The sequence below is a fragment of the Felis catus genome, chromosome B2, assembly GCF_018350175.1.
Source record: "Felis catus isolate Fca126 chromosome B2, F.catus_Fca126_mat1.0, whole genome shotgun sequence".
Lineage (NCBI taxonomy): Eukaryota > Metazoa > Chordata > Mammalia > Carnivora > Felidae > Felis > Felis catus.
In genome coordinates, this window is record NC_058372.1 from 30,284,480 (window position 1) to 30,303,751 (window position 19,272).

Sequence of the window (19,272 nt, forward strand, 5' to 3'; positions counted from 1 at the left end):
GTGTCTCCCTCTCCCTCTGACCCTCCCCTGCTCATGCTCTGACTCTCTCTTTCAATAATAAATAAACATTTAAAAAAAATTTTTTTAAATTGTTGTGGATTATGATGGTTTCCTGTCTCACATTTAGGTCTTTCATTCATTTTGAGTTTATTTTTGTGTATGGTGTAGGAAAGTGGTCCAGTTTCATTCTTCTGCATGTTGCTGTCCAGTGTTCCCAACACCATTTGTTAAAGAGATTGTCATTTTTCCATTGGATATTCATTCCTGCCTTGTTGAAAATTAGTTGACCATATAGTTGTGGTTCCATTTCTGAATGTTTCTATTCTGTTACATTTGTTTTATGTGTCTGCTTTTGTGCCAGTACCATACTGTCTTAATGACTACAGCTTTGTAATGTAACTTGAAATCTGGAATCCTCCTTTTTTTTTTTTTCAGGGTTGCTTTGGCTCTTTGGGGTCTTTTGTGGTTCTATACAAATTTTAAAATTATTTGCTCTAGCTCTGAAAAATGCTGACCCCTTCCCCAATGCCCTTCCCTCTCTGCTGACAAGACCTCTCCTTCACTTTGGCCTTCTTACCCTCGCTTGTTCCCTGCAGGCTAACTCTGCTCTTGACCTCCTACCCACACCACCTACAGGAGCCTGTGCCTCCCTCTCCTGGCTCCTGTCCTGCATGTTTACCCGTCTCCACCCCTGTCCCCCACCGCCATTCCTTCTTCCCTCTCCTTCAGGCCCCTTGCCTATCTTCCTGTACTGGAAAGCCTCCTTCCTGTCCCTTGTACATGTGCATTTTCTGCATCCTCAAGACTTCAAGCAGCTCAGTTCAGCAGAGCTTTTCTGAGAAATATTTGACAAGCAGTTACTTCCAGGAGGCAGTTTCAGTTGTAGTTTCCCCCTTGCCAGGATCCCTCAGTCTTTGTTATAACCTGATAGTGCTGTCCCAGGATGGATCTGTGCATTGGAGATTTTTCACAGAAGGACGCATGGAGGGCCAGGCCTTCCTGCATGAAGACAGTAACATAGACATGGCAGAGGCACAGGGACTGTGGGCAAGGCAGTCCTGGTACCTAAGAAGTGGGACACAGAGACCAAGGACTTGAGAGAGCGTGGGAAGAGCCTCACAAAGACTCTGGCAGACACTGTGGCCCTGCAGGCCCAGAAAGGAGGTGAGTGCAGGGTGGGCGCAAGGGTGATGGGAGGGCTTTCCCAAGGAAGTTCCAGGCCAAGAGCAGAGACCTGTCTCTTTCCACTGGATTTACCTGAGGGTGGCGGTGAGGACTGAGGTTCTGTGGACTTCAGCCCAGGGGTGGTCGTCACTCACCCAGCTCAGGAAAGATGTGGAAGAGAGCAGAGAGGGGCCCCTCTGGTGGGAATCTGTCACTGGTGTGGGGAAAGCAGAGGAACACAGGATGGGATTTGTCATTGTTGGCTGGGGGCAGGCTCGTATCCACTCCAGGAGATCTGGGGCTGAGAGATCTGAGAGGACAACAGCACCAGGGGCTTCGGTCATTTCCACTATGATGGGAGCTCTTCCCTCTCTATGACTCAAAGACCATAAATGGCCAGTTCCCTGGTCCTCAGCGCAGACCTTGGCTAAGGAAATCACGATGCAGATGGCTTTCAAACCAGGCTGCCTCAGCTTATGTGCAGGGAGAGCTTGGTGGAAGCCTGCAGAAATATCTAGAATCCTGGATGGACTTCTGGGCAGAACAGGTTCAACCCTGGTGTGGGCCCTTCCCCTCCCCCAGACCCATTGACCTCCCCCCAACAACACTGTCCAAGGAAACCCTCCTTGACCTGTGGGATGCACGTGTGTTCTGTTGGTCCCTGGTACCGTGACCCACCTGTGCTGTTACAGCCTCTGGATAGAGACACCAAGCAGGTGGGGATGGAAATGCACCCTCCCAGTGTCAATAGTCCAGGAAAGCCATGGACCCTCTGACAGAAAACTGAACCAGGAAGGTGGGTGTCAAGCAGGAGAGGAAGCCCCATCCACCCTGTCACAGAGAGTTCCCTTATAGTCCCCTCAGCCCAGGAGCCCACCCCCCATATCCCCTCTTCAGCCTCAAAATGAGGATCTGGGAGAGCGAGACCTGGATCCCAGGTGCATCCTCCTGCCAGCTCAGGAATTGGGTTGTAGGGTGCAGAACAGACTTGGAGAAAGTCTGGGGTCAATGACGGCTTCAGCCAGAGCTGGAAAGATGAGAGAAGCAAACCTGTCCTCTCTGTCTCACTTAGAGGGCAACAGTGCTCTGCCATGTGAATGGCTGGCTCTGTACTTTCTTCTCCAGTGTCCCCAACAGTAAAGGTCACCTGCAGCCAGGCCCTGGAGGGCATGGTCACCATGACGTGCTAGGCTTTCAGTTTCCCTCCCGGGAATATCTTCCTGACCTGCTTCAGGATGAGGATCCTGTGAGCCAAGATGCCCAGCAGTTTAGGGAGTCCTTCCTGATCGGAAGGGGACCTACTGGATGTGTGTGGTCATAAGGATTTCCCAGGGAGAGGAGCAGAGGTTCTCTTGCTACATGGAAGCCCCTGGAACCACATTGCACACTGTGTACCCTCAGGTGAGACTGCAGTGATCATGGAGGAGGCTCTGGCCCTGATCAGGTCAGGAGCCAGGGTGGGGAGAGGAAAGTAGGGATCCCAGGTTAATATAAGGCCTTTTTCCAAGAAATGCCCTGGTGCACCAGAATGGATGACCAACCATTGGGGTGTTATGGTTGCTTCTGTTGCTTTTGTTATTGCCATTATTGTTGTGTCCTTTCATGCAGGAAGAAATCACCAGCAGCTGAGGGAAACCCAGGTGAGAGTCTGGGCAGATGGTGGGATGGGAGGGGCTTTCCTGGGGTATGGGATCCCTCATCTGTATCCGCACAGATCGGAGGGGACAACAAGCTCCTGTAACAGGAGTGAGAAGTGTGAGTGCTGAGGTGGTCTGTGAGCCACATCTGCATCCACACCCTTAGCCCTGCTCACAACCAGGGTCACCGGGGCCTTGAGTGTGGAGCATGGCCACTTCTGGCTCTGGCTGAGGATTGGGCAGCAAGGGCTGCGCTCCCTGCTCAGCACTTGACTCTACCTCTCTCTACTCTCAGACTCAGCAGGGCTCACCCCGGGGTGATGCGTGGCAATTATGTCCTGACTGCAGAGGGCCCAGGAGATCATGGGATCAGAGGGGCACAAGCAAGAAAGGGTCAGAGAGCTAGCAGGGAGGGATTCAACACTGGGGAGGAATCCAGACAAGAGTTGATGACCCTATTTCCTTCCTATGTGCACCCTTTCCCCAATCTCTCCAGCCATCATGAGGAATCCAAGAAAAAGACCCACAAGACCACACCTAGGGGTCAGTCTGTGGTGCCAGAGCCCTGACTATAATGTTCCACTGGGAGGATCCACTTATAGCAGATAGATGAGTCCTAAGCACAGATGGTCACCTCTGTCCACTATGCAGCCCCTAAAACTGTTCCTCCAGGACCTGTGTCCTGAATTGTTCCTCTGGGTCACTCCCACCTGTACTCTTTTCTGGTTCCCTCCACCTGCCCCCATTCTTGTTGGAGTTTCTCTTCGGAACATATGCAAAAGGAGATGCAGGCCCTCTTGACCATTTGGGGAGAGGGGGGCAAGTCATTCTCGGGGCAGCTGTGCCCTCTGTTTTGATCCTGCCTCCAGGATTTTCCCTGTCCAGCCTCTCAGGGCACAGCCCAAAAGACCATTTAGAGCAGAGCATGTGGACTGTGCCCTATGGCCTCACCTTGCCCTCTTTGAGCCAGCGCTTCCTTGTGGTGGTCTCTGCCCTGTAGATTTGAAGGAAGGGATGGTCAACGTGATTTCCCCATAATCAAGCTGCTTGAGGGGAGGGAAATAGGAAAACACGTTTTGTGTTTGGTCAAAGAACAAGGTGACACATGAAACAAGAAAAGGTGGAGAGTGCAGGGCCTGGGGACTTTCTGTTGATTCCACCATTTATTTGTGACCATCATGGAGGGTGACTGCCTTCTCACTTGTGAACCTAATGTGTTTATACATTGGTCCTAATGTGTTTATACATTGCCCGGTCTGGGGCTGCCTGGGATGGTTAGTCATCCTGCCCCACATTGAGGGACTGTGACCATATCACAACCAGAGTAAGGACCATGCAGGTCTGTGGTTGTTCCTGCTATCTCTTGGGGTGGTCCTCCCCAAGGGAACATCAGTTCTAGTTCCTTGGGATCAAAATGGTTGCCTCATACGTCATTGGTGCACTTGCTGGAGAAAGAGCATGAAATCATGCGCTAATTTCTCAAATGCCTACTTTAAATGTTGGTGTCAAAACAAGTGATTTCCACTAATTAACTTTGATAGGAAGAATTTCCTTGAACAGTGAGCTTCCCAGGCATGTAAAGTGGAACAGAAATTCCAAGGGGGCTCCTGTCTGGGAGGGTTCCATGTGGGCGGTGGGGGAGGTGGTGTGGTGGCAGTCTCAGGATACAGAGGGTAGACAGACAGCGTCACCTAGGAAGTCTCAATTACCACCTAGACCTCATTTAGAAGAACGTTGCTACAGCATTGCCTGCATTGCCTTGTCCAGTCCCTGCTAGGATCGGGGCAGGAAGGTCCTGGCAGCCTGGACCAAGCAGCACTGGGAAGAAGCTGTGATTCCAGGTGCATGTGGGCCAGGAAGGAGGAGGGAAGGCCAAGTGCAGTCTGCAAGCCTGGGCCAGGGGTGAGGTTGGAGGGCAAGGTCAGGCTTCTATGAAGGTGGAGTGCTCCTGAGTCAGGTCAAGTGCAGACCCCTCTGCAGCCCACTTCTTCTAGATGGGACCTGCTGGTCACCTGGGCTTTCTGATGTGCCTTCCAGTTAGGAGCTGCTGGCTCAGCGCTACAGGAGGGGGGAAGCTGAGCTGCAGGTGGAGTCTGTGCCTGTGGCAGAGGGGCCAGCAAGCAAACACCTGTGCGTGGGTGTTTATGCAGGTGGGGAGCCGGACAGCTAGGGAGAGAAGGAGCTGTGTTTGTGCCACTGCTCAGCCGGGACCAACACGCAACAGGGACATGTCTTTCAGGGAGGGCCTGTACTCTGCTGGGGGATGGGTCGAGGCTTGAGAGGAAAGAAGACATTGAGTTCTGCTCCAGGGTGTTGTCCTTGATCATGGGGCCCTTTCCTGCTGCTGTCTGGTGAGTGGTGGAAGCAGAGGGATGCTGAAGGATCATGGGTAGAGACCAGCAAGGGCTGAGAAAAGGGATGAGAGAGGAAAACAAGTGAGGGTACTGGGTGGCTCAGTGGGTTAAGCATCTGACCTCAGTTCAGGTCATGATCTCATGGTTCATGGGTCCAGCCCCGAATCAAGCTGTACCATATAAGGTACTACTATTATTATGTTTTATTTATTGTCTCTTTTCTATCAGATTGTAAGCATTAGGAGAATATATGTTCTGTCTGTTTCATTAAATGATTACCAAGCCTAACACACAGATTGGCACAGAGATATCCACTTAATATACTTGGAAATAGGAAGGAAGGAAAGAAGGAAGGAAGGAAGGAAGGAAGGAAGGAAGGAAGGAAGGGAAGGAAAGAGGGAATGAACGCTGTGACCAGAATTCCTTAATGTTTACTTGAAGGCTGGAAAGAGGAAAGTTTATGGGTGTTTGGTGTGGTGGGTCTTGTACACGTGTGGATGCATCTGCACATGTTCCTACTTGAGTTTACTGCCTGCCTGCTGGCCTTGGTTGCCTGAGCAAGCAACCAGGACTATGCACAGTGCCTCCTGCACTCACATTTCAATCACATTGGGCACTGTAGACAAGCAGTGCTTAACCACCAGATGCCTTTGAGATGTCTGGGACTCAGGAAGGGGCTTTTCCTGTTGTAGGTCATTGGCTCAGCTACAGAGATTGAGGCCCTTGGGAGCTCCTGGCTAGCCACTCTCAAACCCTTTGGTTAGCCATCGGGGTATAAATGAGATTTGAACTTGGGTACCAGAGCTCCTGACTCAAGTGTTATGGATAGCAGACAGAGGGACCTGAAGTGGTCAGGAGTGAAGATTATGGCATTTACATGACTGAAAGAAAGAACCAGTATCCCAGCCTCCAGCATCAAATGCTGCAGCAGGAACAAGTGACAGGGACTCCTAGTCCAATGTCCTCTCCATGGAAAGTGCCAGATTATGCATTGGAACATCCAGCATGTTTGTGGGTCTGGCTTCAGATCTGGGAACCAACTTTAATGGCCTACAGACCTTTTCTTCTGTAAGGCCAAAGTCCCTGGTTACTCAGTGGGGAGGAAGCATCAAAGTCAGAGTATATTTGGGGAAACAATTTACAAGCCAAACCCTATGTAGAGCCCTGTCCTGGTGCAGTAGCCCAGGGAGTCCCTGGGGGATGTCCTGGCTAAGCAGGTATAAGGGCTTTTGTTGTCAGCCCTTGGCCACCCAGGGGCATTGCCACTGTACTTTCAGAGCCTCTCTGAACATCACTGGTAGAGGAGGTGAGCAGGGATGTAAAAAATTACCACACACATGCTCACGGAAAAGTGTAGGCTGAAAAATGACATGAGAAGAGCTGAAATTTACACCTCAGGCTGATTTCTGGCACACAGACTACAATAATCAAAAATCAAAACAAAAATAAACCTACTGATGGGAAGAATCTGATTTTCAGAGTTACCACATTAAAAGATTGAGGTGACCAGTTTTCAACAACAAAACAAAAATTATACAAAGAAACAGGAAAATAAGATTCATTCAAACAAACCCACAAACAAAAAAACCCAGAAAATATCCCCATGAAAGATCAGAATGTGGACTTACTAGACAAATATTTTATTTAATTTTTAAAATTTCTTTAATGTTTATTTATTTTTGAGAGAGGGGGAGAGAGAAACAGAGTGTGAGCACGGGAGAGGCAGAGAGAGAGAGAGAGAGATACAGAATCTGAAGCAAACTCCAGGCTCTGAGCTGACAGCATGGAGCTCGATGCAAGGCTTGAACCCATGAACCATGAGATCCTGATCCGAGCTGAAGTCAGATGCTTAACCAAATGAGCCACCCAGCCACTCCTAGACAAGTACTTTAAATCAACAGTCTGTAAGATGTTCAAAGAATTAAAGGAAGACCCAAAAAGTCAAAACATTGAGCTATGAATAAAGTAAAATATCAACAAAGAGATACACAACATGAAGAGAAACTGAAAGGAAAGTCTGGTGCTGATATGTACAACTGTAATGAAAAATTTGCTAGAGGTATTCAAGAGCAGACTACAGTAAGCAGAACAAAGAATAACTGAGCTTGGTGAGAGAACAGTTGAAATTATCTAGTCTGAGGAGCCAAATGAAAAACATTGAAGAGAAGTGAACAGTCTAAGGGAGCACTGAGACACCAGAAAAGAGACCAACATATGCATTTTGGGAGTCCCAGACAGAAGATAGAGAATAAAGTAAGAGAGATTATTTGAAGAAATAATGGTTGAAAACTTGATCCAAATTGATGAAAGACATGAATATAAACATCCAAAAAGAATAGTAAATTCCATTTAGGATGAACGCAAAGACATCCACACCAAGACACATTATAATGAAACGAAAACCAAAGGCAAAGAGTCTTGAAAGCACTAAGAGAAAAGTGACTCATCAAGTACAATGGTTCCTTAAAAAGTTGACAGATTTGTCATCAGAAACCCTAAAGACTTGGGGCGCCTGGGTGGCGCAGTCGGTTAAGCGTCCGACTTCAGCCAGGTCACGATCTCGCGGTCCGTGAGTTCAAGCCCCGCGTCAGGCTCTGGGCTGATGGCTCAGAGCCTGGAGCCTGTTTCCGATTCTGTGTCTCCCTCTCTCTCTGCCCCTCCCCCGTTCATGCTCTGTCTCTCTCTGTCCCAAAAATAAATAAATGTTGAAAAAAAAAAGAAACCCTAGAGACCAGAAGGCAATGGGCTGATATGCTGTGTGCTGAAAGAAAAATATTCCAATCAAGAATCCTATATCTGCAAAATGGGTCTTCAAAGTGAGGGAGAAATGAAGACATTCTCTGGTAAACAAAGGTAGAGAGTTCATTTCCCCAGAGTTGCCCTGCAAGGTTTGCTAAAGGGAATCCTTCGGGATGAAAGGACACTGGACAGTCACTGAAGCTGTGTGAAGAAATACAGATCTCAGTGAAGGTAAATAAATGGGCAATTATAAACATCGTTTTAGTGTGACTTTTTATAAGTCCAGTTTTTATTTTCTACATGATTTAAAAGACTGATATTTTTTTTAAAGCCGCTATTATTGTAACTTTGAATTGTAACTCCACTTTTTGTTTTTGACTTGATTTAACAAATAACACGAAAACAATTATTAGTCTATGTTTTGGGATGATGTATAAAGATGTAATTTTCTGACATCAATTACTGCAAGGGGATCAGATTGAGCTGCATAAAATGAGACTTTTGGTCTGTTATTGAAGATAAGCTTGTAGAAATACACATTAGAGGGCTATACTTTTGGGATGTGTGATGTGATCCCCATGGCAAACATAAAGAAAATGTCTATAGAGTAATATATGCAAAAGGAAATGAGAGAGAATTAAACCATTTCACTAAAAAAACTAAACTAAAACAACAAATCCAGAAATGAGGAACAATGTATTTATAAGGCATGTAGAAAATAGCCAAATAACAGAGACACGTCCCTCCTTATCAGCAATTACTTTGAATGTAAATGAATTAAATACTCCAGTCAAAACTAGAGGCTGGCAGAATGGTGACAGAAAGATGATCTAACTCTATGTTGTCTAAAAGAGACTCACTTTATTGAAAAACACAAATAGTTTGACAGTGAAAAGAAGGAAAAGGTATCCCCTGCACACAGTAATCAAGAGAGAACTGGAGTATTTTCTACTGATATCAGACCAAATAGGTTTTAAATAAAAGAAATTTAGAAGAGACAAAACAACAAAGTTTCAATAGAGCAAGAATATCTGACAATGATAAACTTTTAGCATTAATGCCCGATCAACAAAATCTATGAATCAAAGTTTAATAGAAGGAAAAGGAGAAGTCGGGACCCACAATAGTAGCTGGAGAATTCACTGTCCCATTCTTAAAGCTGGATAGAGCACCCCGCAGAAGAAAAATGAGGAAACACAGGTCTGGAGCAACACAAGAAACCAGCTAGATCTGACACACACATACACAGCACTCTACCCACGAATAACAGAATACACGTTCTTCTCCAGCGCACATGGGACATTGTCCAGGATACACTATATGTTAGACTACAAATTAAGACTCAACAGTATTGAAAGGAGATATGACACAAAATATCTTTTCCAACCACAATGGGATGCAGTTAGAAATCAAAAACAAAAGGAATACCGGAAAATATACAAATTGGAGGAAATTAAACACACTCTTAACCAATGGGCCCAAAGAAATCCCAAGTGAACTATTTAAAAAACATTTAAGTCAGTGACCAACTCCTTCCTTAGTGAGAGTTCTGCTCACCGCCCCGCCCCCTCGGTTCCATGTCCACCCTCCTCCCATCAGGAGAGCCGGCCCCGCAGAGGAGGCTGAGGAGGAGCATAGAAAGGAAAGTAAGGGTGAAGAAGACCTGGTTGCATCTGGAGAGGTGTCTGCTGTGCCAGAAGGGGAGGTGGCGGCAGTGGTTGCAGCGTGGGTCGCATCTTGTGGAGAACAGTGCATGGGCAGGGGCTCCCTCCTGGCCCTTTCCTCCCCACACCTCAGGTATAGAAGAATAACCTCTCCTTTAGTGAACTATGTGGCCTCTTCTGCTGTCCGCCTTTCCTGGGAAAATGGCTTCAAAATTAGCATTTTTGCCACCTTATTCAACTTATATGCTGATGTATGATGAACGTGGAAGCCTCTGGACTTTACACCGATCACAACCAGCAGACTGGCAGCACTCTTCTAAACAAAGAGATGCTATTAGTGTTTCATGACTAGAACCCGTAAAGGCAACAGAATTGTCTGCATGTTTGCACGTTGTTCACCCAATGTCAAGTACACTTTATTCTTCTCACATGGAAGTGCTGTTGATCTTGGTCAGATGAGCAACTCTACATAGGACTGGGATCACAGAGTAATTGTCATATGCTCTCATAGGATTATTCTGGGTATGGCCCAAGTTCTGGGAAACCATCAGACAAGAACCTCTATGCAGATATAGAAGCTGCTTGGCTTGCTCTTAGGACAAGATATGGATAACGCCCTGAAAATGTGATTCTATAATGACCAAATTAGAGAGGGACAGTACCATCTGTGGATCTTGTGGCTTGGTGTAAGAGTGCTTGCATAATTCTTCATTCCCCTTTGACCTCGGCAATGCCAGTCGCTTTTCCTGATACCATGAAGACCTACTGTTTGGATGCATTCCCAAACATTGACAAAGTCTCTAAGATAACCTCTCCAGTATTAATAATTCACGGGACTGAAGATGAAGTCATCTTGACTTTTCACATGGCCTCACATTGTTTGAGCCTTGTCAAAGACCAATGCAGCCTCTGTGGGTAGAAGAGGCAGGTCACAATGATATGGAACTTTATGGACAATACCTTGAAAGTTTGACACAGTTTGGATCACAGAAACTGGTTAATTTGTAGATTAGTCTGTAAATTTGCATACTGGGCTTTCTCTTCTTGCTGCACTGAATTCTTTGGTAAATAACACAAGGCCTGAAGGTTTTGTTTGCAAATCATGTGAGCTGCGTTCATAAATGTACCAGTAATGAATTGTTAACAGACTTCACGGAGGTTTTCATTACCAGAACTAGAAACTGGAGATAACAGTACCATACCTCCTCTTAAAGGAGACAATGTATGATAACCAGGGAATACAAAAAACTCAATGTATTTTACAATAATATAACCATTTAAACCTCTATCCGTATACAACAGAGTGTAGGTCATCTCTAGTGAACTTGCACATTTTTAACAGTTTATTCTATTGTGAGTTCTTGAATTGTTTTAGATATACAGCTTTTTATTGAAAAAATATTACGTTGTACACCTGGATAAGACTTAGCACATTGAGCTGTTTTCAAAATATTTTAAGTTTATTTGAGAGAGAGAGAGAGAGAGAGAGAGAGAGAGCAGGGGAGGGGCAGAGAGAGGGAGATACAGAATCCCAGGCACGCTCTGTACTGTCAGCACAGAGCCTGATGTGGGGCTCGAATTCACGAACCGTGAAATCGTGACCCGAGCTGAAACCAAGTGTCAGATGCTTAACCCATTGAGCCACCCATGTGCCCTGAGATGTTTAAAAATATCTATAAATTTGTTTCTGATATGCAAAAGCAGTTGGCAATAATTTTACAGCATTTGATTTTATAGAATTAAAATTTCATACAGTACTCATTTTGATGTTTAAAAATAATTCACAGTGGGGCGCCTGGGTGGCTCAGTTGGTTAAGCATCTGACTTCAGCTCAGGTCATGATCTCCCAGCTCGTGGGTTCGAGCCCCTCGTCGGGCTCTGTGCTGACAACTCAGAGCCTGGAGCCTGCTTTGGATTCTGTGTCTCCCTCTCTACCCCTCCCCCACTCATGCCACGTCTCTCTCTGTCTCTCAAAAATAAATAAACATTTTTAAATTTTTGTAAATAAATAAATAAACAAATAAAACAATGAAAGAAAAAGGAAAAGAGGGGCACCTGGGTGGCTCCATTGGTTAAGCATCAGACTTCTGATTTCAGCTCAGGTCATGAACTCCTGGTCATGAGATCGAGCCCTGCTTTGGGCTCCATGCTGAGCATGGAGCTTGCTTAAGATTGTTTCTCTCCCTCTGCCCATCTCCCCACTCACCCACACACGCTATAAATAAATAAAGAACTAGATAAATAACTTTAAAGAATTACAAAAAGAAAAAGTCTAACTTGTAAATGAATGAATATTGAAATAATACACACTATGGATATATTTTAAAGCTTTTTGTTCTGCTTGTTCTGTGGTTACATCTAAGACTATAGTACATGATTCTTTTTAAAGTGTATCAAGTATTGTGAATATTTTGGTTCAGATGTGTCAATTTAACAGTAAAACAAGTATACCACCAAAGAAAATCATCAGAAAATATTTAGAGACACCTGAAAACAAAACTCAATATATCCAAACTTATAGAATACAGGGAACACAATGCTAATGGGGAAATTTATAGCTGCAAATGCTTATATCAAAAAAGATCTCAAATCAACAACCAAACTCTACAATTTAAGAACTAGTAAACAAACAACAAATAAACTCACGGCAAGCAGAAGAAAGTTAAGAATCAATATTATATCAGAGATAAATAAAACAGGGAATAGAAAAGCAATGAAGAAAATCAATGAAGCCAAAAACTGATTCTTTGCAAAGATCAATAACATTGACAAAGCTTTACCTAGACTGACTAAAGACATAAAGAGAGAAAACACACTACTAAAATCAGAAAGGAGGGGCGCCTGAGTGGCTCAATTGGTTAAGCATCCAACTTCAGCTCAGGTCATGATCTCACAGTTCCTGAATTCAGGCCCTAATCAGACTCTGTGCTCAGAGCCTGGAGCCTGCTTTGGATTCTGTGCCTCCCTCTCTCTCTCTCTGCCCCTTCCCTGCTCACACTCTGCCTCTCTCTCTCTCTCTCTCTCTCTCTCTCTCTCTGTCTCTCTCTGTCTCTCAAAAATAAATAAAAAATAAAATAATAAAATAATAATAATAAAATCAGAAAGGAAAGTGTAGATATTATTACCTATTCTACAGAAATAAAAAGGATTATAAGAGAGCACTGTAAACAATTGCTTGCCAACAAACTGGAAAACCTAGATGAAATGGATAGATTCCCTGAAACTAAAACCTACCAAGACACAATTATAAGAAAATAGAATATCTGAATGGACCTATAACCAGAAAGGATATTAAATTAGTAATCAAACACCTGACAAAGAAAAGCCTTGGACCTCATGGCTTTACTGGTGAGTTTTACCAAACACTTACAGAACTAACACCAATCCTTTTCAAACTCTTCCCAAAAATTTGAAGAAAAGGGAAACTCTTCTGAAGTCATTCTATAAAGCTAGCATGGTCCTGATACCAAAGCCAGACAAACATAACTACAAGAGAAGAAAGCTACAGATCAATATCCCCCATGAATATTGGTGCAAAACTCAACAAAATACTAGCAAATTGAATTTAAGAGCATATTAAAAGGATTATACATCATGACCAAGTGAGTTTTATTCCTGGAATTCAAGGAAGTGTCAACACAGGAAATCAAGTAATACATCACATTAACAAAATTAAGGTTAAAAAAAAACACATGATAATCTCAATTAATGCAGAAAAAGAAAAAATTCAACACCCTTTCATTATAAAAGGACTTATACAACAAGGAATAAAAGGAAATTACCCCAACATAATAAAATCCAATTATAAATGCCCCAGTTAATATCAGTGTTGAAAGCCTAAGAGATTTTCCCTTAAGATCAGGAACAAGGCAAGGATGCCTGCTTTCACCATTTCTAGTCAATATGGTATTGGAAGTTACAGCCAGAACAATTAGGCAAGAAAAAGATATAAAAGGCATCCAGATTGGAAAGGAAGGGGTAAATCTATCCCTGTTTCATTATACAACCTTCTATGTAGAAATTTTTTTTAATTCTGCAAAAAAATTTTTTTAATTCATAAATGGATTCAGGAAAGTTGCAGGATACAAAATCACATGAAAAAATCATTTGTATTTTCACACACTCACAATGAACAGTTCAAAAGGACATTAAGAAAACAATTCTATTTACAATAGCATGAATAAAAATAAAATATGTGGAAAACTGACCTCACCAAGGAGGCAAAAACTGGTACAGGGAAAACTAAGAAACCTGCTGAAAGAAATCAGTGAGGACATTAAGAAATGGAAAGACTTTTCTGGATTGAAAGACTTAATATTATTAAGTTGCTAATACTACCCACAACAATCAAAAGATTCAATGTAATCCCTATCAGAATCTCATGATATATTTTGCAGAAATAGAAAAATCATATGGAATTTTATTTGGGGTCAAGGGACACCAAAAGCCAAAACAATCATGAAAAAGGACAAATTTGAAGGCCTAGTTTTGAATTTTGTAATTTTGAAACTTACTTTAAAGTGACAGTAATCAAAAGAGTGTGGTACTGGCATAAAAATAGATATACATACTTATGGAATAACGGAGTCCAGAAAATAACTTGGATATATGGTCAAGTGGTTATTGACTAGGGTGCCAAGACCATTCGTTGGAAAAGGACAATCATTTCAACAAATGATTGGGAAAACTGGATACCCACATCCAAAAGAAAAAAGGTGACCCATACCTAATACCACATTCAAAATAATCTCAAAATGGATTAAAGACCTCATCATAAATTAAAATTAAAAATCTTAGAAGAAAAGCATGGGTCAAAGCTTCACAACATTAGATTTGACAAAGATTTCTTGAATGTGGCATGAAATGCACAGGCAACAAAAGAAAAAATAGACAAATTGGTCCTCATGAAAATTTAAAACTTTTGTGCATCAAAGGACAGTATCAACAGAGTAAAAATGCAATCCAAACATGGGAGAAAATATTTCCAAATCACAAATCTGATAAGGGATTAATATTCAGAACACATTAGACAACTCCTGAGATGAAAAAAGACAACCTGATTAAAAAGCGGTCCAAGGACTTGAACAGATATTTCTCCAAAGACGATATACAATGGCCAATGCATCTGAGAAGATATGCAACATCAATAATCATTAGGGAAATGCAAATCAACACCACAGTGAGGTACCAGCTCTTAGGGGAAGAAGTGGTTTCTTCCAGCCCTCGTACAGGGGGACAAATGAGGGTCCATGGATACCACTTCACACGCACGAGAATCGCTACTATTTTAAAAATAACAAAATAACAAGTGCCAGTGAACAGGAAAAGTGATTAGAACCCTTGTACACTGTTGGGAATGTAAAATGAGCAGCCACTATGGAAAACGGTATGAAGCTTCCTCAAAAAATTAAACATAGAATTATCATATGATCCAGCCATTCCATTTGTGGGTATATACCCCCAAAAATTGAAAGACGAGATATCAACAGATATTTATAAGCCCATACTTAGAAGCAGTATTATTTACATTAGCCAAAAGAATTAAGCAAGGGATGAAGGGATAAGCAAAATACGGTATATACATACAATGGAATGCAATACGACCCTAAAAAGAAGGAACAACCTGACACACGCTACAACACAAATGAACCTTGAGAGGATTGTGCTAACTGAAATACACCAGCCACCAAAACACAGGTACTGTATGATTCCACTTACATATGGGGCCTAGAATAGGCCAATCCATACAGACAGGAAATAGAATGATAGTTTGCAGGGGATGTGAGAAGGGGATAATGACAGATTTTTGTTAAATGGATAAAGAGTTTCAGTCTTGACTATATGAAAAGAGTTGAAGATAGATGGTGTTAACAGTTGCCTTGGAGTAAAAATGTACTTAATACGCTGAACAGTACACCTAAAAATGGTTAAGATGGTAAATTTTACATTTTATGCTTTAAAAGTAAGGTAAATTTGGTCATTGATGCTAACTACCATCATTTTCTAAACATTAAAAATTAGGTAAATGAATTTTTTTAAAGGTGCAGGGAATAGCCACCTGATTAAGGTTTATGGATCTAGATGTCAGGGACATGCAGGGATATTCCCTCCAAGGTAAGACACTGATTATTGCCAGTTGCATCTCTCACTGCAAAGAAGGAAGGACATGGCCCAGGGGACACGTGGGGTTCCAGCAACACACATTTCACCCCTAGGGGTTATGTTTGGCCCACGTCTGGATGACCTACAGGGATGCTAGCTTTGAGTGGGACCAGAACAGAAAGATCCAGGCCATCCTACATTCAGATACCATCTATTGGACCTCTTGATGGTAGAAGGGTCAATGCTGGGAAAGGATGCAGTGTGGAGCTAAAGGAAAGCACTAGTAGGAGAATCACATGCTGGCACCTCAGGTATTGTAGTAAAGCCCATGCCATCCACAAAGAGTAGTAGATTCCCTTTTAGAGGTAACACGTGGTGTGTTTCAGGACCTGAGAAGAGAGAATGCTTGTCCATGGGACACCAAGCAGGCACATGATTGAAAATGATCATATGCAGGGTGTCTGGTGGCTCAGTCGGTTAAGCATCCAATTCTGGATTTCAGCTCAGGGCATGATCTCACAGTTCGTGATGCTGAGTGTGGAGCCTGTTTGGGATTCTCTCTCTCTCTCTCTCTCTCTCTCACTCTCTCTCTCTCTCTCAAAATAAACTTTTAAAAAATGACCATATATGCTGGGTTCTTTATAACACACTAAGTCATAAATTAGCCAGGTCCACAGCAGTCCATCCTAAATGGAAATGGTTTCTCTGCACTGAAGCCTGAATCACATGTTAACACTCATCAGAAAACATCCACCCCTGAAGAGACACTGAAACACTAAGCAGACAAGTTGAACTTAGCAAGCCTTTATCAGTGGTCAGCCCAGGACCGGTGGAATGGGCGCATGAATGGAGTGACCACAAGGCAGAGATAAAGCCACATAGGAATCCAGCAGCAATGATTCGCATTTAGTCTACTGCTACCTCTGAATGTCCACCCTGTCAGAAACAGAGACCAACACTGGGCCCTGCTATAACACCATCTCTTCAGGTGGTCAACTGTCCATGAAGTGACAAGTTGACTGCATTGAGCCCCTTCCATCCTGGAAGGGCTAGACATTCATCCTCACAGGGACAGACACCTATGCCATGTGAGCGCTTTCCTTTCCTCCCCACAGAGCCAGTGACACTGTCTAGGGGCTATCAAAAGGTCTGATCCATGGGCTCAGAATTGCTCTTAACACGGTATGTGGCTGGGAGATCCCTCACAGTGAAGCAGGTACAGGATATGCCATGACTATAGGATCTACCTGTCATGTCACATTTCAGATGGTCCAGATCTAGTCGGCCACACAAAATGCTGGATGGCCTTCTAAGGCACAAGATGTCAGTTTTAGGGGGAAAACCCTGCCATTTTCCATGATGCAACATATTTATGGAATCAGACATCTCTATATGGTGCTGTGGTCTCAATAGGAAGAGTATGTGAGTCCAGGAACCAAGGGGTGGAAGCAGGTATTGATCCATGTACCATTGCTTCCGATCACCCACTGGGGGAGGTTATGCTCCTCTTCTCTGTAGTTCTGGGAACGGCAGGTTGGAGGTCCTGGAATAAGGATCGATTGAACCTCATACACATTATGGCTGTCACCAGCGATGTTTGGACTCCCTGTGCCCAGGGTAGGAGTCTGCTCTTCTCCAGGCAGAAGTAATCCATCCTGATCCTCTGGAGGGGGTGGGACTCCTCTTACACAACTGGGATAAGAGCAATGTAGGGGGAACCTGGGTGACAGACGTGGGTGCCTCCTGGTTCTCCCTCGCCCCATTGTAACTATGAAGGGACAAGTGCAGGAACCCAGCCTGAAAATGGCTTGATTTCCAAGGGCCCAGACCCCTCAGATAGGAAGATTTGGGTCACACTCCCAGGTAGCCCACAAGGGCCCCCACACCTGTGCTCTGCAATCCATGGCAGTATTTCTGCAGAGGCCCTGCTTCCCATGGGCTGGGTTACACAGTAACAGGTCACAGCAGGGACATGGAGGCAGGCTGGTTTCCAGGCGGCATGGGGCTCTCTGAGGGCTGACTGTAGCTGAGGACTCCTCTCCAGCCTTGCTCACCTTCACTTAGGTTGCCTGGTGATCTGTGATAGTGCAACACAACTTTCTCCTGCAGGCCATAATGTGGGTTCAGACTGGCATCTCGGTCTGCTGGCTCTTCCAGCATTTTCTGTCTCCCTCTCCTATGCTCTGATAGGTGTTTCCTCTGATAATATTACAATGAATTTAACCCTGTCTTGTTTTGGCATCTGCTTCCAGGAGGACTAACAAAATCATTTCCATCTGTAAACCAACCACCTACGGCTTATTCCATCTATAAATTCGTCCTCTTTGTCCAGCTCCTCCCATCAGCCTCTGCTCCATTGCATTTGTCTTTGTAGTATCTCATGAGCTTAGAAGTGTTTGTTGTTTTAAGCCAGTAATTTGGGGGGGTCATCTTGTACACAGCAATAGATCGCTAGTAAAGTTCTCTAAAACTTATTTTATTCTACCTCTCTTTTATTTCCTTGCACTTTGAAAATGTTGTCTTTATTCACTGTTTGCAATTCCTCTCTTCTTGTTCTTGCTTTTAGTCTCTGTTGTCTTTTGTCTTTGCTTGTGTCCATCTGCCCCCACTTTTCCCTTCCGCTGTCTCCATTATGGATGATTCTAAACATATACAATAAAAGATTCCAAACGAATAAAATAATACTATATGGTGATGCAGAGAGGAAGCATATCTGGACTTAGAGGCTGCAAGTATAATAACTAGGTATATGGAATACAAGTAAAGGAAATCAAGTTATTAATAGGGTCAGACCTGGGCGGTCCTGCAACCAAGCAGTAATGTTCACACTTATTGCCTGCCCTTCAGGTGAAAGAGCTGCCTCTCAGTTTTCATTTTCAGAGCAATAGGAACAGCAACAGAGACACATGCACACGCCTGGTGAAAGGTTACACTGACACAAGCACTTTGGAAATCAAGTTCGCGTGCGCTGGTCTGGTTACAGCACATCCTGCATACAGTCCAGCAATCCTAGCCCTGATCGTACACTCTGGGGAATCCCTGGCCCGTGTGTCCCAGAAGACACGTTCAGTAATGTTTATGGAAAAAACTGGAATGACCACATAAACATAAATAGGAAATGAGTCACAAAATGTAAAACTTTACACCAGTAAAAATGAGTGAACTACGCCTCACACATCAGAGAGAAGTCAATGAGAGAAGACACTGAGTCACAGAAAAATATGTGCAGCATGTGTTCACTTACAGAAAGGTTAAAAACAGGCAAAAACTAATAATATTTTCTTTGGAAATATATACACTTATTGTAATATCTTTAGGGCAACTCAAAGGAATTGTAACCAGGAGTCTCAGGACAGAGGTTACACATGGGGGGATGGGACTGGGCAGTGGTCCACGGGGCTTCATTCCTTCTGTTTCTTGTCCCAGTGCAGGTGCCCAGGGGTTTACTGTATCAGAACTCCTTAAACTGGCATTTTTCAAATTGGAGTTTGTTAACCATTCATTCCAGGTTAATGTTTCTAAGGAAATTAAAAATGAAATACCAAAGTTCGTTTCAAAGATACTTCGAAAGAACTATTTGCATTTGGAACAAAACCACGGTCAATTATTCTG

General features: G+C 43.7%; 1 protein-coding gene and 1 pseudogene across 1 annotated transcript; both read left to right on the top strand.

The window, feature by feature from the left end:
* Positions 1–780: 780 nt before the first annotated feature.
* On the top strand, positions 781–2,780 carry MICB (MHC class I polypeptide-related sequence B). Its single transcript, XM_045058648.1, is given in 5 exon segments — positions 781–1,051; positions 1,054–1,164; positions 2,290–2,388; positions 2,391–2,432; positions 2,435–2,780. Coding segments are annotated over 5 exon segments (669 nt in total). The 3' UTR covers positions 2,581–2,780.
* LOC101098792 lies at positions 2,583–10,632 on the top strand (annotated as a pseudogene).
* Positions 10,633–19,272: the final 8,640 nt, after the last annotated feature.